This window comes from Mastigoproctus giganteus, chromosome 7, assembly GCF_048544385.1.
Source record: "Mastigoproctus giganteus isolate SK-2022 chromosome 7, ASM4854438v1, whole genome shotgun sequence".
NCBI classification, from domain to species: Eukaryota; Metazoa; Arthropoda; class Arachnida; order Uropygi; family Thelyphonidae; genus Mastigoproctus; species Mastigoproctus giganteus.
This window is the reverse complement of record NC_143581.1, coordinates 25,962,017-25,980,665: the sequence shown is the minus strand read 5'-3', so window position 1 is coordinate 25,980,665 and position 18,649 is coordinate 25,962,017. Positions and strand designations below refer to the sequence as shown.

The 18,649-nt window shown below is 35.6% G+C and overlaps 1 protein-coding gene across 1 annotated transcript in view; it reads right to left on the bottom strand.

Annotated features, from left to right (window-relative positions):
* LOC150082700 (uncharacterized) overlaps positions 1-18,649 on the bottom strand; it is a 187,439-nt gene that overhangs the window by 99,938 nt on the left and 68,852 nt on the right. The window contains exons 2-3 of the mRNA XM_090378245.1: positions 12,512-12,613; positions 2,618-2,685 (exon numbers count right to left, since the gene is read on the bottom strand). Of these exons, the coding sequence (XP_090234371.1) occupies positions 2,618-2,685; positions 12,512-12,613 (170 nt within the window). The remainder of the gene's footprint in view (positions 1-2,617; positions 2,686-12,511; positions 12,614-18,649) is intronic.

Sequence of the window (18,649 nt, the reverse complement as noted above, 5' to 3'; positions counted from 1 at the left end):
CAATCCTGTCTATTCTTCAAGATAGGTTCCTAGAGGATTATACTGGCCAGCAGGGTCACAAATATAGTCTATGTTACTCTAGAAAACTGATTCCACCAAATAAATGTACATATTACCTATGTTTACCATTAGCTCTGTTTGCTTTTAAAAAATGGTATTTTTTTCTCCCTTTTTCATGTGTCATAGGCACTTGAGTAGGAAGTGAGATTACCTCTACACTTTGAAGACTATGAGGTTTGTGTAAGACAAGCAGCATAGATGTGTTCTTTGGACTCTCAGACAATATGTATCACTGACCCTCTGAATGCCACATGCAGAGGATTAGTGACTGCCAGAAATGCCAAACTATTTGTATTTGAAACATCTGGTATGGTTTTGGATATATTGTTGAACTAGACTATTTAGATACCTTACTTTTACAGGAAATGTAGGATTCAATAAACTGAAGGAGCATACGATATTTGGAGTTAGTATAGTATAAGTACACCTTCTCTTTCAGTAAGAATTCACTCACCTTATGATATTGACCTTTCAGTTCTTAGATAATTTCTTAATTTGTGACATGTAAGAGGTCCCATATATTAGAGGATTTGGGATACATGCTCACACTTGTATTCAAATATGCTTGGCAGCAGCCACCCCTTGGTCTTCCAATTCAGTACAGATCTTCCTTTGAAAGATGTAAAAAGCTACACTCCAGAATAACTTCCCTTAATGTATTTAAAGTTATATATGGGATCATTACTATAAATATTCGTAGCTAGGCACAGCTCTCAGGATTTCTGAATATCACGTGTTTGAAAAAAAGTGAAAGGAGACAGAGTAATTCTTCCAGTTGAAAGCAAGAGCAGTGGACTGTACAGAAACCAGAGCATAAATTGTACTATTATGTGTTGAACTTGTATGTTCAACACATAATTGCTTCCCCTTGTACATTCCCCCAAAAAAATTTCACTTGTTCCTATAGTTAACATTATCTTGTTAAAATGTGATAATTGTACTTAGATTTGATTTTCTGCGGTTCACCGATTGGAAATTATACTTCAAGAAAAAATATAATTACAGTTCTGGTTTTGCACTGGTTCATGAATTAATATTAGATTGCTAATATTACTCTGCTGTAAAGAAGTCAAGGAGGTAAAAATTACAAATCAGTCTGCTTTTTATAGCTGGGTCAAAGTTTTTTCTTATCTTTAGAAAACCATTTGTCCTGATTTTTGTCCCTCAAAATCTGGTCACCCTATGCAATTTTAAAATTTTATTATTCCAAAAAACAGTTAAAAATAAGTATTTTACTATTTTCAGTGAGTTTTGCATTTTATTTAACCAGAATATTATAATTATTATTTAACATTCTTTTCCCATCTGCCTAAAAATAAAATCTGTTATATGTTCACAGAATGTTAAGAATAATCACCAAATAAAAGTCAGTATTTGCCAGTAACATTTAACACTCTTAATTGTTTTTGTTTCTGCTTTCAGGAGTAGAAATACAATCTTCCATGTACTTTTTCCAACTATTTTCTCAAAAAGTATGCATTTTCTGTTTTTGTTTCATTTACTACACATTATAAGAGGTTAGCTGTTTAGTTAATATCTACAGACATGATGCAAGCCTTTTTTTTTTTTTTTTTTTTTGCAATTAGTTAAACTTATAAGCATCCTTCATAATTCATCCAAGGTACCTATATGAATGAATAAAAGGATTATCCCTAAACATATGGCTCTAAAAAATTTTACCCTGTATCGCCTGTGTGGATTTTTCTGAAAATTACATTTCATGTATGTGTGCAAAATGGAAGCCTCCTCAACAATTCATGCTGAGGGAAATGGACCATAATCTGCCACGCTGGTCCAGTGCGGGTTGGCAGATCGACCGTATTCAGCAGTCAGGGGCTTGAACCCCGGTCTACTCAAAGAGCGTGTGCTACTGCACTCCCGCTCCTGCCCACTCGGCTACGGAAAAGTAGAATATAATAAATAATGAGAGAGAGAAAAAAAAAAAAAAAAATTATAAAGCACAAAAAAAGTTTTTGAGAAAAAGGAATGAAAGGCACATTCAACAAAACAAAAGCTAAAAAAAAATTAATTACAATAAAAACAAAAAAAAAAAAAAAAAGATCTAGTCCAGAGGTGCAACTAGGGTATGGCAAGTGTGGATACACTGCCACACACAAAACGAATGGAATTAAACAAAAGCTTTTTTTTAAATAAAAGTACAACCTTATGGATAATTTAATAATCATTTTTATAATTTAATGACTTAATATTGAAATTAATTTAAAATATTAATTAATATTATAATATAACAATTTTGATTATTTTTATAAAAGCAAAATGTGCAATTTCTGATATTTAACATGTCAAAAATCCTAACCATACAGTTTTTTTGTTTTAGGGGGCATGGAGAAGGTCAGTGTTTGAAAAGAGATAAAAAATATCAAATAAACAATTATTTTTTAATTCAATAATAGCAAGTTCAAATTCTGCGTGCATGCATGGATGTGCTCTCCCAGAAGTACATAATAATTACCACTGTACATATGCTTCAAAAACTTATTCACAATCAATACAGTCTCGTTAATAATTTCCAAAATTCAAAAATAAAGACTCTTACCAAATAATCTTCTTCACAGTAAACTTTACCATGAACATTGTAAAAGGCTTTGCCCCGCAAAGCACGACCTAAAAATAAAAAAAATAACAAAAAAATAAAAATTGCACATACAAATTCAAATCAATTCATATTAAATGAAAAAGTTCTGAAATATATTCAAATAGCAATGACATGTTTTTATATACATCTGAAATTTACACAGGATGTTTTTGGAAAAACATTACCTAATTAAATAAAACAAAAATACAAACAACATTATTAAGAAAATGATTAAGATTGAATGCCTTTTAACCTGTCTTGATCTTAATTCTACATTGCTTTATTCCTGTGGTGGGTATTTCTTTTCACTATTTTTTACTATACTAATACCTGACAATTTTTTATTTGTACTATTTATCCCGCCCCCCCTTTTTCAATTTCCAATATATATTTTTTTTTTTCTTGTACGCAGGTAACAGCAGTTCTTTGCAAACAAAAATACTTGTAATTTTAGCAATACATTCACATAGGGTGCAAATGAAGAATTTTAAGCTTGTGGGAACAGAAGTTTTTTGGAAATTATTACCATCTTTTTGATTAATTAACATATCGTGTTTGACAAATAGTTTGTTTTAGTCACATTCATTAGCTTATTTTTAAAATTAACTAGTGATGTTGTAAGTTAGAACCTGATATTCATAAAGCTATTCTATCAGTGTTTTCATGTGAATATCTTAGCACATAATTAGCAGTGCTGTGGAATAGTAGGGTTTTAATTATGATAAATAAGAACCTCAAAAGGTTCTAATCACATAGTTTGGCTTTTTTTTTTTTTTTAAACTAAGAAATTGTACTTTTAGTAAGGATATAACTAGCTTAAAACTCTGCAGACAGAATGGTATAGCATAACGTATAACATAAATCTGATAGCACAATATGCATCACTGCATTTAGGAATCTATTAGCTTAGAGCAATTAATCAATTAAACTGATTACCAATGAAAATTTTATTAATTTTCATTGGTGATCAATTAGATTGCATTTAAATAGAAATCGTGACAAAGACTAGAGCAGCAAAGCAACGGCGCAAAGTAGCAGGAGCGCTATGGCTCAGAGGAGAACCAAAGGGGCGATTCTCAAACAAATCACTACTTAAATAAATGTGTAATGTTTGCAGACCTTTCTGGAACAAGACCTGATGTAGGAGGATGTCTCTGTCTGTGTTCAGTGCAGAGAGAGTGTGAAGGAATTAGGTGCCAACTCAAGATTCTGATGTGCATTTATGAGTGTAGTAGTAAACAAAAATTGATGTAGTAGTAGCTTAGCTACTACTACATCAATTTTTTGCTGATGCTATATATAGCATCAGCAAAAAATTAAAAAAAAAAAAAAAAAAAAAACACACTACATACTTCTCCCATCCATGCCCTCCTAGTTTTTTTGAGAAGAAAATGGGAAAAACAATGAGAAATATGTCCACACTCATTCTAGTACACAATTCCATAATAACAACATCTGTGATACTCACAAACTCCACAGAAATCTTGCATACATTATCCAAATAAGAAATGAATTAAACTATTATTAAAAATTTAAATTAATTATGAAGAGTCTTAATTTAATGTTTCAGAATAATTTATTCCTGCTCCATAAATATTCTTGTGTCTACAAAGACATGCATTCATTGCCATTAAGAATACTTACGAAAATGTTTTCTTAGTCAATGGCTTCACTGTGATACACTGAACCTTAGGACCATTTTTGGGAATGATTCAGTTGCATTAACTCAATATATGTACGCTGTAGAAAATTCAACTTTTAGGCTTTCCATAGTGCAAGTAAATGTAGTATGCCATTTTCAATACAATGACTCTGAAGTACACTTTGGTTGATGGAAAAAAATCAGTCACAAAGGCAAAAGAATCTTTTAAGTAACATCATATTTTCTTGTTTCAATTTTTTTAATATGTTAATTTAAAAACTTAATGCTAAAATATCACCTATACAAAATATTATTATTACTCAATATGACAATTTTACAGTCTAACCACTCGCAATTTTCTTCTTCTGAAATTGTCTAAAATTTGTTTAACCCTGAAAAGGTTCCAAATGTAAACGATATTCCATATCAGTTATTATTATTATTATTAATAAAAGAGAGTCAAAAGTAGAAAGGAATCACTTAGAGGAATAATACAACAAATGGGACTCTTGACACTGGCCTTGTGCCAAGTTATACAATAATATAATAAGTTATGCAATATTATGATATTTATGACTGTATTTCTGGGATGATTTTGTTCTTATTTCAATCTACTTACATTACACTTATATGAAAGCACATGCTTTCATATTGCTGGATCTGTAAACTAAGATGCCAAAATATAAACAATTAAATATAATTAAAATAAATATGATGGAACAAAGAATTATCTGCAAGAGCCTCATCTTCTCAGAAACTGCAAAACACCGATGTCTGAACCAGCCAAGGAACATAGCATTTCAATAACCTCCATAATATACCAAAGGGCTGGGCTGAAAGGCTTTTATTTATGCTGCGTGACATCTAAGTAGACTAATTTCTATATATTTGTTTCCTTTGCTCACAGTTTTGAAATATTTCTTATTCCAACAACTTCTATCTGTTTTTCTGTAACAATTTTGTTCTTCATTAAACTATATGCATTTTAAAAATACAAACAATAATTATTTCCCCATCAAAAACATAAAAACCCTAATTAAGGAAGTAATGGCAAAATTTCTCAGTCATACGTAATTTACAATAATCAAAACAACAATTTACTCCACAAAATGGAAAGCTTCAGAGTAATTTCCAGATTTTATTTTCCTTTTTTTTAAATTTAATAGATTTCTGAATACTGGATTTCAACTTTTGGTACATTATAATGAAAAAAAAAAAAAAAAAAAAAATTAACTTTTTTCATTAAAACGTTAAAATAAAGAATGCCATAAAAGGAGCACAATTTAAAAGTTTGTGGCAAAAAGAATACCAAGGTTTATAGCAAAAGAATGCCAAGGGTTAAAAAATTGAAAAAGTAAAGGCATGCTGTCTATTGCTGCTCCTAGATACCTTGCACCCTATTTCTCTTGGGCTGTCCTTTGAGCCCAATTGTCGAAGTTTGCAGACGATACAAAGGTAGGCAGGGTTGTCAAGGACACTACTGACACTATGCTGCTGCAACAGGATCTGGAAAGGTTGAGCAGATGGGCTGAGAGGTGGCAAATGAAGTTTAACATTGACAAATGTAACACATGGGAAACAGCAACCCCAGAGCAACGTATCAACTCTGTGGTACTACACTGACAGTGGTAGAGAATGAAAGGGACCTGGGGGTGGTTGTGCAGGCAGATATGAAGTTCTCTGAGCAGTGCAGACGGGCTGCAAGAGTAGCTCATGGTGTATTGTCAATGATATATAGGAATTTTTCTAGCAGGGATAAGGAGGTGATTATTCCCTTGTATAAGGCAATGGTCAGGCCACACCTAGAGTACTGTATACAGGTCTGGAGGCCTCATTTCAAGAAGGATGTAGAGCTGCTGGAACGAGTACAGAGAAGGGCAACAAGATTAGTGAATGGAACAAAGGGGTGCTCTTACGAAGAAAGGCTTAAGTTTTCCAAATTACAGTGTCTGGAGACTAGGCACCAGCGAGGTGATCTGATAGAGGTGTATAAAGCCTTGAATGGTTTGAGCATGCTCAATGCTGATGGGATTCTTCCTCTTGCTCAGAATAATCACCTGAGAGGGCATAAATTCAAATTGAGGAAAGACAGATGTAGGATAGACGTGCAGAAATTTGCCTTTAGCCAGTGGGTGGTTGGTTGGTGGAACAGACTTCCATCCCTTGTCGTGGAAGTTGATAGCCTAAATAAATTTAAGGCTCAGCTGGACAGGTATTTTGAATGAACAGAGGGGTGAAGTGGAAGTGTTTTTTTTTGTTTTTTTTGGTTGATGCTGCATAAGCTTGCTTTCTTGCATCAAATGCCTCTACTAATGCTAATGCCCAATTTTGTTGTAACAGGAGTATGCAAAGTGTCATGGAAGGCAATCAGAATCTTGATGGTAGGCAGTTGGAGGCACAGATAATAGTATTATATGAGTATGGGTGATGCCAAATATGATGGTTGATAGGTAATTAATGACAATTGATGATTACCCTCGAGGCAAGCAACTGCTGATGAAAGTAAGAGGGTTAACAATCACAAACTATCTGCCATGTTTTCAAAATATTAAGAACCCAAGAATGATGGTCAGAGAGACAAGAAAAAATCAACAATCAACATAGAACCTATTTAGAGCACTTACAAGTATTCGAAGGGGGGTTCCAAGGCCACCAAGTGTGGAGGGCTCACACAATGACTTGTCAAGACATCTTATGTTAGGGAAGGTGTTTCTAAAGAAGTGCAGTTAAACCAGGAAGTGGGACCAAAGTTTATATGTGAATTCCAACAAATGGCAAACAAAATGTGGTAGGTACCCATACATAAAAGATTTTTCAGTGCACCTACTAAAGAGTCAAAGGACCAGTTAGAGAAATGTTTTCCTGAATAAAATGGTGTCAAGTATTTGATAGAGAGAGATGCACAGAGATGCATATTTACCTCTCAAAATGTTAATATGATGTGCCACCATGTTTCAATAAACAGTCACCTCCATGCACAATCCTAAGAATGCTCCCTGTACACAACAATCACCATCGTCCCTGGTAACCAATTTCCTGTATATCACATCATTATACTTAGTCTTTTTTGTTATCAACTACTAATCACAGTTCGGTGCTATCCAAATGGTATATCATCCTGGGATTTTTTACCTTGCATTTATTAACTTAACGTTAAAGCCTCTTTTACCATTTTTCTGCTTATCCACATTATTTAGACCTTGTAGCAGCATAAAAACCCTGATTAATGTAATTTATCACTAAGCAAACCATATCATCAGAAAACTCTGACATTAAACCTACATCAATATCATTAATCAATATTAGAAACAGTATGGTGTCCAGCAACAGACACTGTGGGATCTAATAACATTAGTCCTTAAAGAAGAGTGGCCATTTAGAATTAAATGTCTTCACTGCTTAACCCTCCCTTCGTCCATAGTATTAATTTCACCCTAATGTCTTCACTGATCCTTTGAATGTAATATTCCTGACAACACAGAAGCAACATCTGTTTAATTAGAATTTGATAAAACACAGGATAATTATAATAAAAGTGTCATTTCAGCTGGCTGTAGGCAGAAAACCATTAATGCACAAAGATGAAATTTGAAATGGACACTATCCAATGTATGTGAGAATGGAAAGTGAAAAAAAAAACTGTGTACCTGAACGCACGAAAGATGTTTTATGTGAAAACATCTTTGAGGAAAATCAGAACCGTTTTAAAATCGAACAGAAGTTATGAACGATGTAACATTTTATGCTCATGCCTGCTCGTACTCTACCATATCAATGTTAGTGACTGAGTTATAGTCATTAGCATCGTTTAGGAAGTAGTGGGCGTGAGCATAAGCCCACGCCTGCTACTTCCTAAATTTTGTCTCGCATGCTTCCTAAATTTTGTCTCACATTTTCGTTACCAACTGATTTTACTTCAGTCCGAAATATTCAGTACGAACGGTGTAACGTTTTATGCTCATGACCACTACTTACCCTACCGAATCAACGTTACTGACAGCATTAGCATCATTTAGGAAGAGACATAATTTGCGTTATTTCCATTTCACATTTTCGTGACAAATTGGTTTTTTTTTTTTTTTTTGATTTGGTAGTTGGCGCATCGGCTTCTGTGGCCATATTGCACCTCCCAAGGTTTTTGCAGTACTTTGATCCAAGCCCGAGGCGGGAATCAAACCCGCGACCTTTGGGTTGCCAGGCAGGTACTTTACCCACTCGGCTAGCCCGGTCGGCCAAATTGGTTTTACTTCAGTCCGAAATTCAGTAGGTGCTGCCAAAGATGTTTTCACATCAAAAAATCCAAACACTATTACTAGGTTGAAACTAGAATTGCGTGCACCACAACACAAATTACAATACAAATCCTCATCACATGAGCATTACTGATGCCTCAAAAAGTTTAAGAATGGAAATGATGAATACAGTCAGCAGCTCTCAAAACGGTACTACAAAAGAAAGGTCATGCTTTTTTTTGTTTTACCAAATTGGCAGTAACTTTGTTGCTGCACTTAAAAAATACCAGCATATAAAAGGATTAAGAAAGGCCGCTTTCCCAAAGTGGCCTTTCTTAATCCTTTACCAAGTCATTGCATTGTTGAAGATATCAACCATTGCTGCAGGCAATTGTGCAGCACACAAAATCAACATTTGCTCATTAGCGTTAGGGTGATATCACAATGGCTTAGCATCCCGTAATCACCCCTATAAGATCCACATGGTTCAACAGGTAACGTGAATTGATTTGCATCAACAAAATGACTTTGTGGTAATGATGGAGGTTGATAACAAGTGACCAGGGTACATGTTGTGGACTTACAAGATCCATTTCCAGTGAAGTGGTTGTAAATATCCATAATCAACAAGCATAGGGATCATTAGGGATTACCTTCAAGTGTTGCCAATGACGTGCCTCTCCACATGTTACTGTTTAGCGTGGGTTTAGACTATTTTACTTCTATGAGGTTTGAGCTTGTGGTCCTGAAACATATACCACAGCAACCAAGTCTTACTTCACTGTCTCCATCATGGTGCAATTCCTACTCTTCAGAAGAAAGCATTTCTGGAAACAACTGTTTTTATGCAGGATGGAGTTCCTCTGCACAAAGGTTGGCCAATATTTTCTAAGCTACTGGCTAACCAGTGTATTGCAAAGCGTCTATGCTTCATAATATATTTGATGACGACATCATTACCCCATTGTTTTGGTTGTTGTTATTTGGTTTTTAGGAGCATTAGCAACTAAGGCCATATTGCTCCGGGGATATGCGGTGGTCATTCCATGACCTTTCCGCATCCTCCATATTTGGTGGCTCACGGGCTCGAACCCCGGTCTAATCAAGAAGTGTGTTACGCACTGCTGCTCCTACCCACCTGGCTACGGATGCGCCCCATTGTTTTTGAACATCTGGCTATTTCGATCTGTGAATATTTATTGTGAGTTTTTTTTTTTTTTTTGTCACAGGAGTGTCAAGAGGATGGGGTGTTTCAAGGATATATGCAATCTCTGGCTGATTTGATGAAAAGCATCAAAAGGACTGTTGCTAACACCATGTCATATACCTCCAACTTACAGTGGATACAAATGGTTATCATACTGAGCATTTCTAACTTCACACCTAGCAGTTTGTCTAAACAGAACTCTACCAGTAGCACACTGGAAATTGCCACTGGTGGGAGTTGGATTTTTTTTTTTTTAAACACACTTTCATTTCTGCACTGGTTAATGTCCAGTGCAACTTTTATCCTTTTACCATTAATGAGTTTCCACTTACAGCCAGATGAAACAGTTTGCTTTAATTATACCTACCCTATATATTAACAGAGAGCAGTTATATGTTAAGCAATCACTGTAAAGTGGGGTCTCTCTCTCTCTCTCTCTCTCTCTCTCTCTCTCTCTCTCTCTCTCTCTCGGACACTTTGAGAACTGTCCTTTTTGATTTTTCAACCTCCCTGCAGCAGACACTAAGATCTTTTCAAGGGTACCATTTCAGATGAACATGTTCATTCCTGGTAACATACACATTTTCATGTCTGCACTTAGCCACAAATCAAGGTCGTAATAGTGACACTAATTAGACTTCTGATAACTACAAATTGCAGCACTTAGCAATGCAATAAAATTATAAAACCCAAGAGACACTGTTGCTGAGAGAGAAAGGGGAGAATTTCAGTGTGAATACAGTTGTAATACAGTACTGTACAATAAATTTCTTTAAAAAAAATTTAACACCCTACAAACTGACTAATGCATTTATATTAGAGTCCCTTACAAATGCATGCTACATTAATAAAACTGTCAGTCAAACTTAATTGGAAGGGCGCCTCCGTAGCCAGGTGGGAAGGAGCAGCAGTGTGTAGCACACGCTTCTTGATTAGAACGGGGTTCAAGCCCATCACCACCAAATATGGAGGATGCGGAAAGTTCAGGGAATGACCACCGCATATCCCGGAGCAATATGGCCTTAGTTGCTAATGCTCCTAAAAACCAAATAACAACAAACTTAATTGGACATCGATTAAGAAGATCTTTAAAATTTAAAATTAAAAAAAAAAAAAAAAAACTCATATCTGGCACTACCATCTATCTATTCTTTAAAGCTCAGTGCATTATAGCCATAGTAGCTTATGCACCATTAAACTCCCATAAGGCTCAGTTTTGTTTCCTCAGAGTGTGTGTGGTTGTTACAGTACTGTAGTAAATTTCAAGTGGACAGAATCTAGATGATTGTAAAATTATGTACAGAGTTCTAGGCAAGAATTTACAATCTCATACTGTACTACAGTATGTTTCAAACACAGTTAACACTGAAAGAAAAAGTAGAAGTGACAGAATATTCTAGAAAATAAAAAAGTGTGGAGTTCGAAAGTTAGCTGGTAATTTTAAAATTGGAAAGACTTCAGCAGCAATTATTAAAAATCAAGAAACTTAGTTAAAACAGTGGCAGGAAAATGGAAAGCAGTATATCATACATTTTCTCATGGCAAAAAGTGATTTGGTGAATAATTTGACTTTTGAGTGGTTTAGTCTGGTACGCAGTCAAAAAAAAAAAAAAAAATTCCCATCTCTGGGCCTATAATTCAAACCAAAGTTTTAGAAATTGCTAAAGAAATTGGCACCATTGACTTTAAGGCATCTAATGGCTGGTTAGGTAAGTTCCATAGATGTTGAAATATTTCCTTCAAAGCAACTTGCAGGGAGTCTACTAATGTTGATTTAGAAATCATTGCTGGGTAAAAAAAAAAAAAAGCTGCAGTCAATACTTATTGACTATTTAAACAGAAAACATTAACTGCTAATGAAATGGATCTTTCTTTCCATATAAAACAATGTGCTTTAGAGGGGAAACATGTACTAGAGGTAAAGTAGCAAAGGAGCATCCAACTGTGCTTTTGTATACAAGCATGAGAGGCAGTCGTGAAATACCTTATTATAAGCAAATCTATGAAAGCAAGGTGTTTTAAAAGGTTTAGATTAAGCAAACTCAATGTTAATTGGAAACAAAACAATAAGGCTCGGATGACTAGAGATAATGACAGAATGGCTGATCCAGTTGGATAAAAGAATAATTTTCCAAAATATAAAAGTTATTTTATTTCTTAATAATGCCACATCGCAACCACATGTTAACCTGAATAACGCTGAAAAGATGTTTTTTTCCTCCCAATGTCACATCCATTAGATCAAGGAATAGTTGCAAACTTTAAGGTGAAATATTGATAAATGGTTCTTAAACACCTGATTTCAAAACTTGATGAACAAAAAAGTTGTTCAAAACTTTGCAAAAGTATAGATGTACTACAAGCTATATGCTTCCTTCTGTCGCAGTGGTGTCCGCTATAGAGAGGTTTCACTGTACTGTATAACTAAAAATTCTGTGTTAAAAGTATTACTAGGACTGTAGTCCTAGTAATACTTTTAACTAGACTTGCCACACCACATTTTATTGCTACAAATTAAGTCTTCAATGGCAAGAAAGGTTTCAGTGGGATCAAAGAATTGCTTAAAAATTATTAGGAAACTTTTTATCCTAGATACCTGCTGCCAGCTTAAAACTGCACTCTATAAAAAAAAAAATTAGAATTTACATTTGGTTTTTCATTGACTAGAAATCACCAGAAACACTGAAAATATGAAAATACTGGGACATGTTTTAAAGTCTTACCACCACTGTTAACACTTCAAATAAAGAAAAATGTTTTCCTCTAGGACTTACCACAAGAACAGCAGATAAAGCAATTTGTGTGATACAAGTTTCCCATTGCTTGACATGCCTGTCCTGCTCCAGTTACTTTTTCCCCACAGGTATGACATATTCCTATTTAAAAAAAATAAATAATCCAATTTCAGTTTTATACATGGGATTAAAGTACATTCTTTTATTGAGAAAAAAAGAATTTTTATATGGTAATTTTATCAGCTACAACAATATTGTTAATAACAGTCTTCTGCCAGCTTGGGGAGGAGGGGGGCAGCATACTAAAAAAGTCTTTTATAACAGCAAGTAAATTTCACCCACATGATGAGGTCAAAATACAAGTATTGACCTTACTGGCTAGCATTAAATTTGTATAATTGCCAACTCACCAACACAGCTAATAATCAATCCCACACTATGGTACTGGACAGCCCATTTATAAATAAATGATGTAAAAATGAAAAGCTTTAATTTCTTTTAATGATAAACTGTTATCTATAAGTTAAATATTACCAGAATTGGTCCTTGAGGTTGTCACAGACATTCTCTCAGATATGCCAGACAAGCTGTACTTGCTACCTGGGAGTCTAAAACGTTGATCACCCAGGTGTAAACCAACGTAAGCAGAGGTCGAGGTGTGGCACCCACACCACATGGAGGAACGCTGCCCCTCTATGTTACCAGACAGTACTAGGTGGTAGATGACTCTCATCAAACTGTGCAATACCACCACTTTGCTTATTGGAGGCTTGAAGTGGTGGTTGTTGTTATTTGGTTTCTAGGAGCATTAGCAACTAAGGCCATATTGCTCCGGGATATGCGGTGGTCATTCCCTGACCTTTCCGCATCCTCCGTATTTGGTGGTGACGGGCTTGACCCCGATCTAATCAAGAAGCGTGTGCTACGCACTGCTGCTCCTTCCCACCTGGCTACGGAGGCACATGAAGTGGTTGAACCCATGTTTAGTCTCTAGGGCTAAGTTCCGGTCAATCCTTCCCTATCTCTTCCATCATACAGTATGATTGATGACTTTTGAGGTTATGATGAACATTGTGGCGAGATCCAATATTCCTTACATTTCGAGGGTACAGCTCGAAAAACGTGTTTGCAGGCCGGTCGCTAATTAGTACACTGGACCGAACCTATTGGTAACTCTCTAGGAGGCTTCCGGATCAGCTAGTGTATAATCTTGCTACCTCTACTCTGCCAGATAGTAATTGGAGGGAGTCCGAGTAGTGTGTATGTGGGGAGCATTGTCAAGGCCACGTTATGTCAAGGATCTGGGTATATTCTTACCATGTGTATGCCATATCCAAAAATTTCATTACTTCATACAGCATGTCCCACCCACCTTTTCTTACTATTGAATACACCATGAATTGTCAAACTAATAGAGCAAGCTTATCTGTGAAAAGATCTAAACCTCCCAAGATGCAAAATGGGATGACCTGCAAGACTTCTTTTCTTTTGCTTGGTCAGATTACTGTTTCAAAACTTCTGATGTCAACGTTTGCTCAGATTGTGTCAGTGAAATTATTCTTGCAGGAATGGAATCCTTTATCCCACACTCCACTTTAAAATCTCGTCCTTTATCTAAACCTTGGTTTTCCAATAAATGTGCTAAGGCTGTTCAAGAGAAGAATGTTGCATATCGCAATTGGCTTGTTTCTAATTCTCCAGTTTCATTTTCTGCCTACACCAAAGCTCGCAACAATTGTAAAGCAGTTATTAATCAGTCCAAACTAGAGTTTGAACAGGCTAAGAGTAGAAAACTTGCTTCTTGCCCTAATGGTAGCCGAGCATTCTGGTCTCTTGCCAAAGATATTGGCTGCAACTTTTGCCCATCACTGCTCCCACCTCTGTCAAAACCAGATGGTTCTGTTGTCACTTCAGACAAGGATAAAGCTGACCTGCTAGCATCCCATTTTTCTTCCAACTCATATATTAATGATCTTGGTAAAACACCTCCCACCATTCCCAACATGCTTCATTCAATGCCTCCTGTGGTCTTCCATCAAAAGGATGTCAGAAGGATTTTGGCGAATCTTGATGCTAAGAAAGCTCCACATCCCGATGGTATTTCTCCACTTGTTCTCAAAACCTGTGCTCCTGAACTTACTCCTATTCTTTGCCACCTTTTTTCACTTTCTTATTCCAACGGTGTTTTTCCTTCTGCTTGGAAATTTGCTCATATCCAGCCAGTTCCTAAAAAGGGTGACAAATCCCACCAATCCAATTATCGTCCTATTGCAATTATTTCTACTCTTTCTAAAGTAATGGAGAAAATCAATTAACTACCAACTCTTAAACTACCTAGAAACCTTCGGTCTGATCAAAGATCGCCAGTATGGATTCTGTCAGTGTCGATCCACTGGTGATATTTTGGCTTATGTTACCCATTTATGGACTAATTCAATGGAAAGGTTCGGTGAAACACAAGTAGTTGCTCTTGACATCTCAAAGGCTTTCGATCATGTTTGGCATAAAGGTCTTCTAAACAAGCTTCCATCTTATGGTTTTTCAACTGTTTTTAGTAATTGGTTATCCAGTTTTCTCTCTGATTGCTCACTGAGGGTGATGGTAGATGGCTCTCTGTCTTCTAACTTCTCCACTAATGCCGGTGTCCCCCAACGTTCAGTTCTTTCCCCCACTCTTTTCCTCTTGAATATCAATGACCTTCTTCCATTGACTGGAAATCCTATCCATAGTTTTGCCGATGATAGCACATTGCATTCAACTTTCCATTTTGAGAAACCTTGTCCTGCTCAATCACCTTCAACTTCTCGAAAATCTGCTACCAATTCCTTAAATGCCGATCTTCAGGTAATTCTCCAGTGGGGCAAAGACAACTTACTTGATTTCAACCCTTCTAAAACTCAGTCTTGTCTTATATCTTGCAAAAAGGATTCTTCTGCTCCTATGCTTATCTTTAGTGACACTCCGATTTCTAGGCAAAATGATATATCCCTGACTATTAGAAGTCAGGGCACAAGCACATTACAAATATTGCTTCTTCTGCATCTAAAAAAAAAAAAAAAAAAATGTTTTCTCTTTCGCTCTAGGCGTTACTTTTCTTCCAAACAGCTGCTCACTCTGTATAAATCCCAAATCCGCCCTGCCATGGAATATTGTTCCCACATCTGAGGTTTTACCCCCAAAACCTCTCTCAGGCTTCTTGATTCCATTCAGAAGAGGGCAGTTAGGTTAATTAATGATTCATCTCTAACAGAGTCTCTCCACTCGCTGTCTCATAGACGTACTGTTTCTGCTGCATGCCTCTTCTGCAGATACTTCCATGGGCACTGTTCTTCTGAATTGGCTTCTATAATTCCCACTCTCTCTTTCAAAACAGTCCGAACATGTGCTGCCACCAGCCAACATCCATTTACTGTCCAACTTCAAACTCACAGAACCAACTTTTCATCTTCCTCATTTATTCATTCAACTGCCGTTTTCTGGAACAACCTTCCTTCATACGTATTTCCTGAAAATTACAGTCTACAGAAGTTCAAGTCCACTGTCAACAAATATCTTCTTTCTCTTCTCAACCTCCAACCCAAGCATGGTACTAAGTACTATAGGTTCTAATACCTCTCGTGTTTGGGGTTTACATAAAAAAAAACTGCCAAGTTATTCTGAATTAGAAAGACCAAGCTTGCAATCATGCATGTAGCTTAATACTAAACAGCAAAGCTAACCTTTCAATATTTATTTCTTTTTCCCAATATTATTTAGGAAAACGGTAAAATTTGTGTATCCATGCTAAAAAAAAAAACTAATTATGAAATGCTGTCCAGGTAACTTTAATTTTTGCACTATACTAATGAAAGCCAGATATGATTAATAAGAAATGCAATTCCTCAGCTTGTCTCCACTGCAGCATGTGTTACTGTTTGCTATTCATTTGGAATTTCCAAAACCCTCTTCAATCAAAACTGCAGTCAGCTTATCTCAGGTGGTGGAGGGAATAGGCTTTCCCTCCAATGAGTTATTCTAGATTATTCCAGCCTACACATAATGCAAATTGGCTCATGAAAACAGTTCTACAGACAAAATACATATATAGGTAAGTAAAACAAGCTCAGGTACCAATAATTTGCAATTTCTTACCTAATTAAAAAAAATGCTGTCTTCCTGCCTTCTTTAACAGCACCAAGTGTGTAATAAGAATTTAGTTTTGCTACTAATTGTGTCTACAATAACACGTATTCTTCATTTGGTGAACAAGAAACCTTAAAAATCAACTAACTTGGCAATGATGAAAAAAAAAAAAAAAAAAACTAATAAAAATTTCTCCTCTCAAGATGGGATTTTAACTCATGCTTTTTACACAGTGTGTGGAAGGACAGCTATCAATCGCTGTGCTAACTCCATAACAAGCCGACATGATATGAAACATTCAAAGATAGAAGAGAATTTACCACCATTAACCAATACTGGATAAAATATAAAATTGCTTGTGTGCATGCAACTAATCTAATGCTGTGATTAGTTTTAATGTGCACTAGCAGTGGCAAGATTAAAATACCACCAGGCACACTGGGGCATGTTGTACATATGGGACCTTTCAGTAATCTTGTGGGAGAGAATTTATGCCTTCACAAGAGGGCTGATTTGATAGTAAGCAATTTCAAGTTAAAACACATCTAGAACTTTTGCAAAGGTTATTTATATAATGTATTTATTATATTAATTAATAATAATGACTCAAGCGTTTAGGGCATAAGCCTCAAGCTATGGAGGAGTCTAGACTATATATAAATATAGTGCAAGTGCATCAGAAATACATAGCTATATCTGAATAAATCAGAATATTAGTAAAACGGCATCGTTTTAAGTTATATCTCATATTGTGAATACCTTCACAACAAGTTGCCATGATATTGCACTACTTCGAATAAGTAACGCTTCACCTAAGGAGAAGACTAATGTTACTTATTCTCATCTCAGATGGATACCACCACCCAGACGGCACCGTTTCAAGGGCCAAATAGCCTTGAAATGATGCCGTCTCGGTGGTGGTATCCATCTGAGAATAAGTAACATTAGTCTTCTCCTTAGGTGAAGCGTTACTTATTCGAAGTAGTGCAATATCATGGCAACTCGTTGTGAAGGTATTCACAATGTGAGATATAACTTAAAACGATGCCATTTTACTAATATTCTGATTTATTCAGATATAGCTATGTATTTCTGATGCACTTGCACTATATTTATACATAATTAATAATAATGATTAAAGTTTTAGCAATAATTTTGTTTCATTTATTTCTCATTTATAATTTCCTTCACTTTTTGTGTTAAATAAATAAAAAAAAAAAACTTCTTCACACATTAAAAAGCTTTAGGAATAGTAACACAGAAATTATACCAAGTTATAACTGGGAGCTAAATGATTTGTGATATATAAGAGGAAAGTAGAAGGGGAAATTGTTGAAGCTAAAAGTAAAAAAGGGTATCTGAGGCTGATGGAATCTATCCAATTATATTAAAAGAACCAGCAAAAGAGGTAAGCAAACCTTTACCATAATTATGAGTGTCCTTGAATAAAGGGAAATTCCAACAGATTGAAGATAAGCAAATTTCTCTCCTATCACAAAGGGGGGGGGGAGGAATCGAAGGACAAGATGATTAGTTACTATAATGAAGTAAAAAAGGAACTGGATGAAAAAAATAATCTTGACATTGTATACTTAGCTTTCAGTAAAGCTTTTGACACTGTTCCACCTTAACAACTGCTGTACAAATTGGAGCAGTATGGCATTAGGGACAAGTTACAGCTATGGATGGATATGGTTGAATGGAAGAAGACAGAATATCAATGGGCACTCTGTCTTCTGGCAAGAATGGTTTTAGTGGAGTCCCTTAGGATTCAGTATTGGGTCCCTTACAGTTTTCAATATTTATTAATAATACTGACGAAAGCATATGACGCTTATTGTTTAATTTTGCCAGCAGAGACAATGACGTGATTATCTAATTGCATAAGGCAATGTTTAGGCCACATCCTGAGTACCAGTACAGGTCTGGAAACCTGATTTTAAAAAGGATGGTGGATCTACTGGAATGGTTACTGAGAAGAGAAATCATTCAATCAAAGTCATAAAAAAGGTGCTCTTACCAAAAAGACAAACTCTGCAAATTGAACTGAATGGA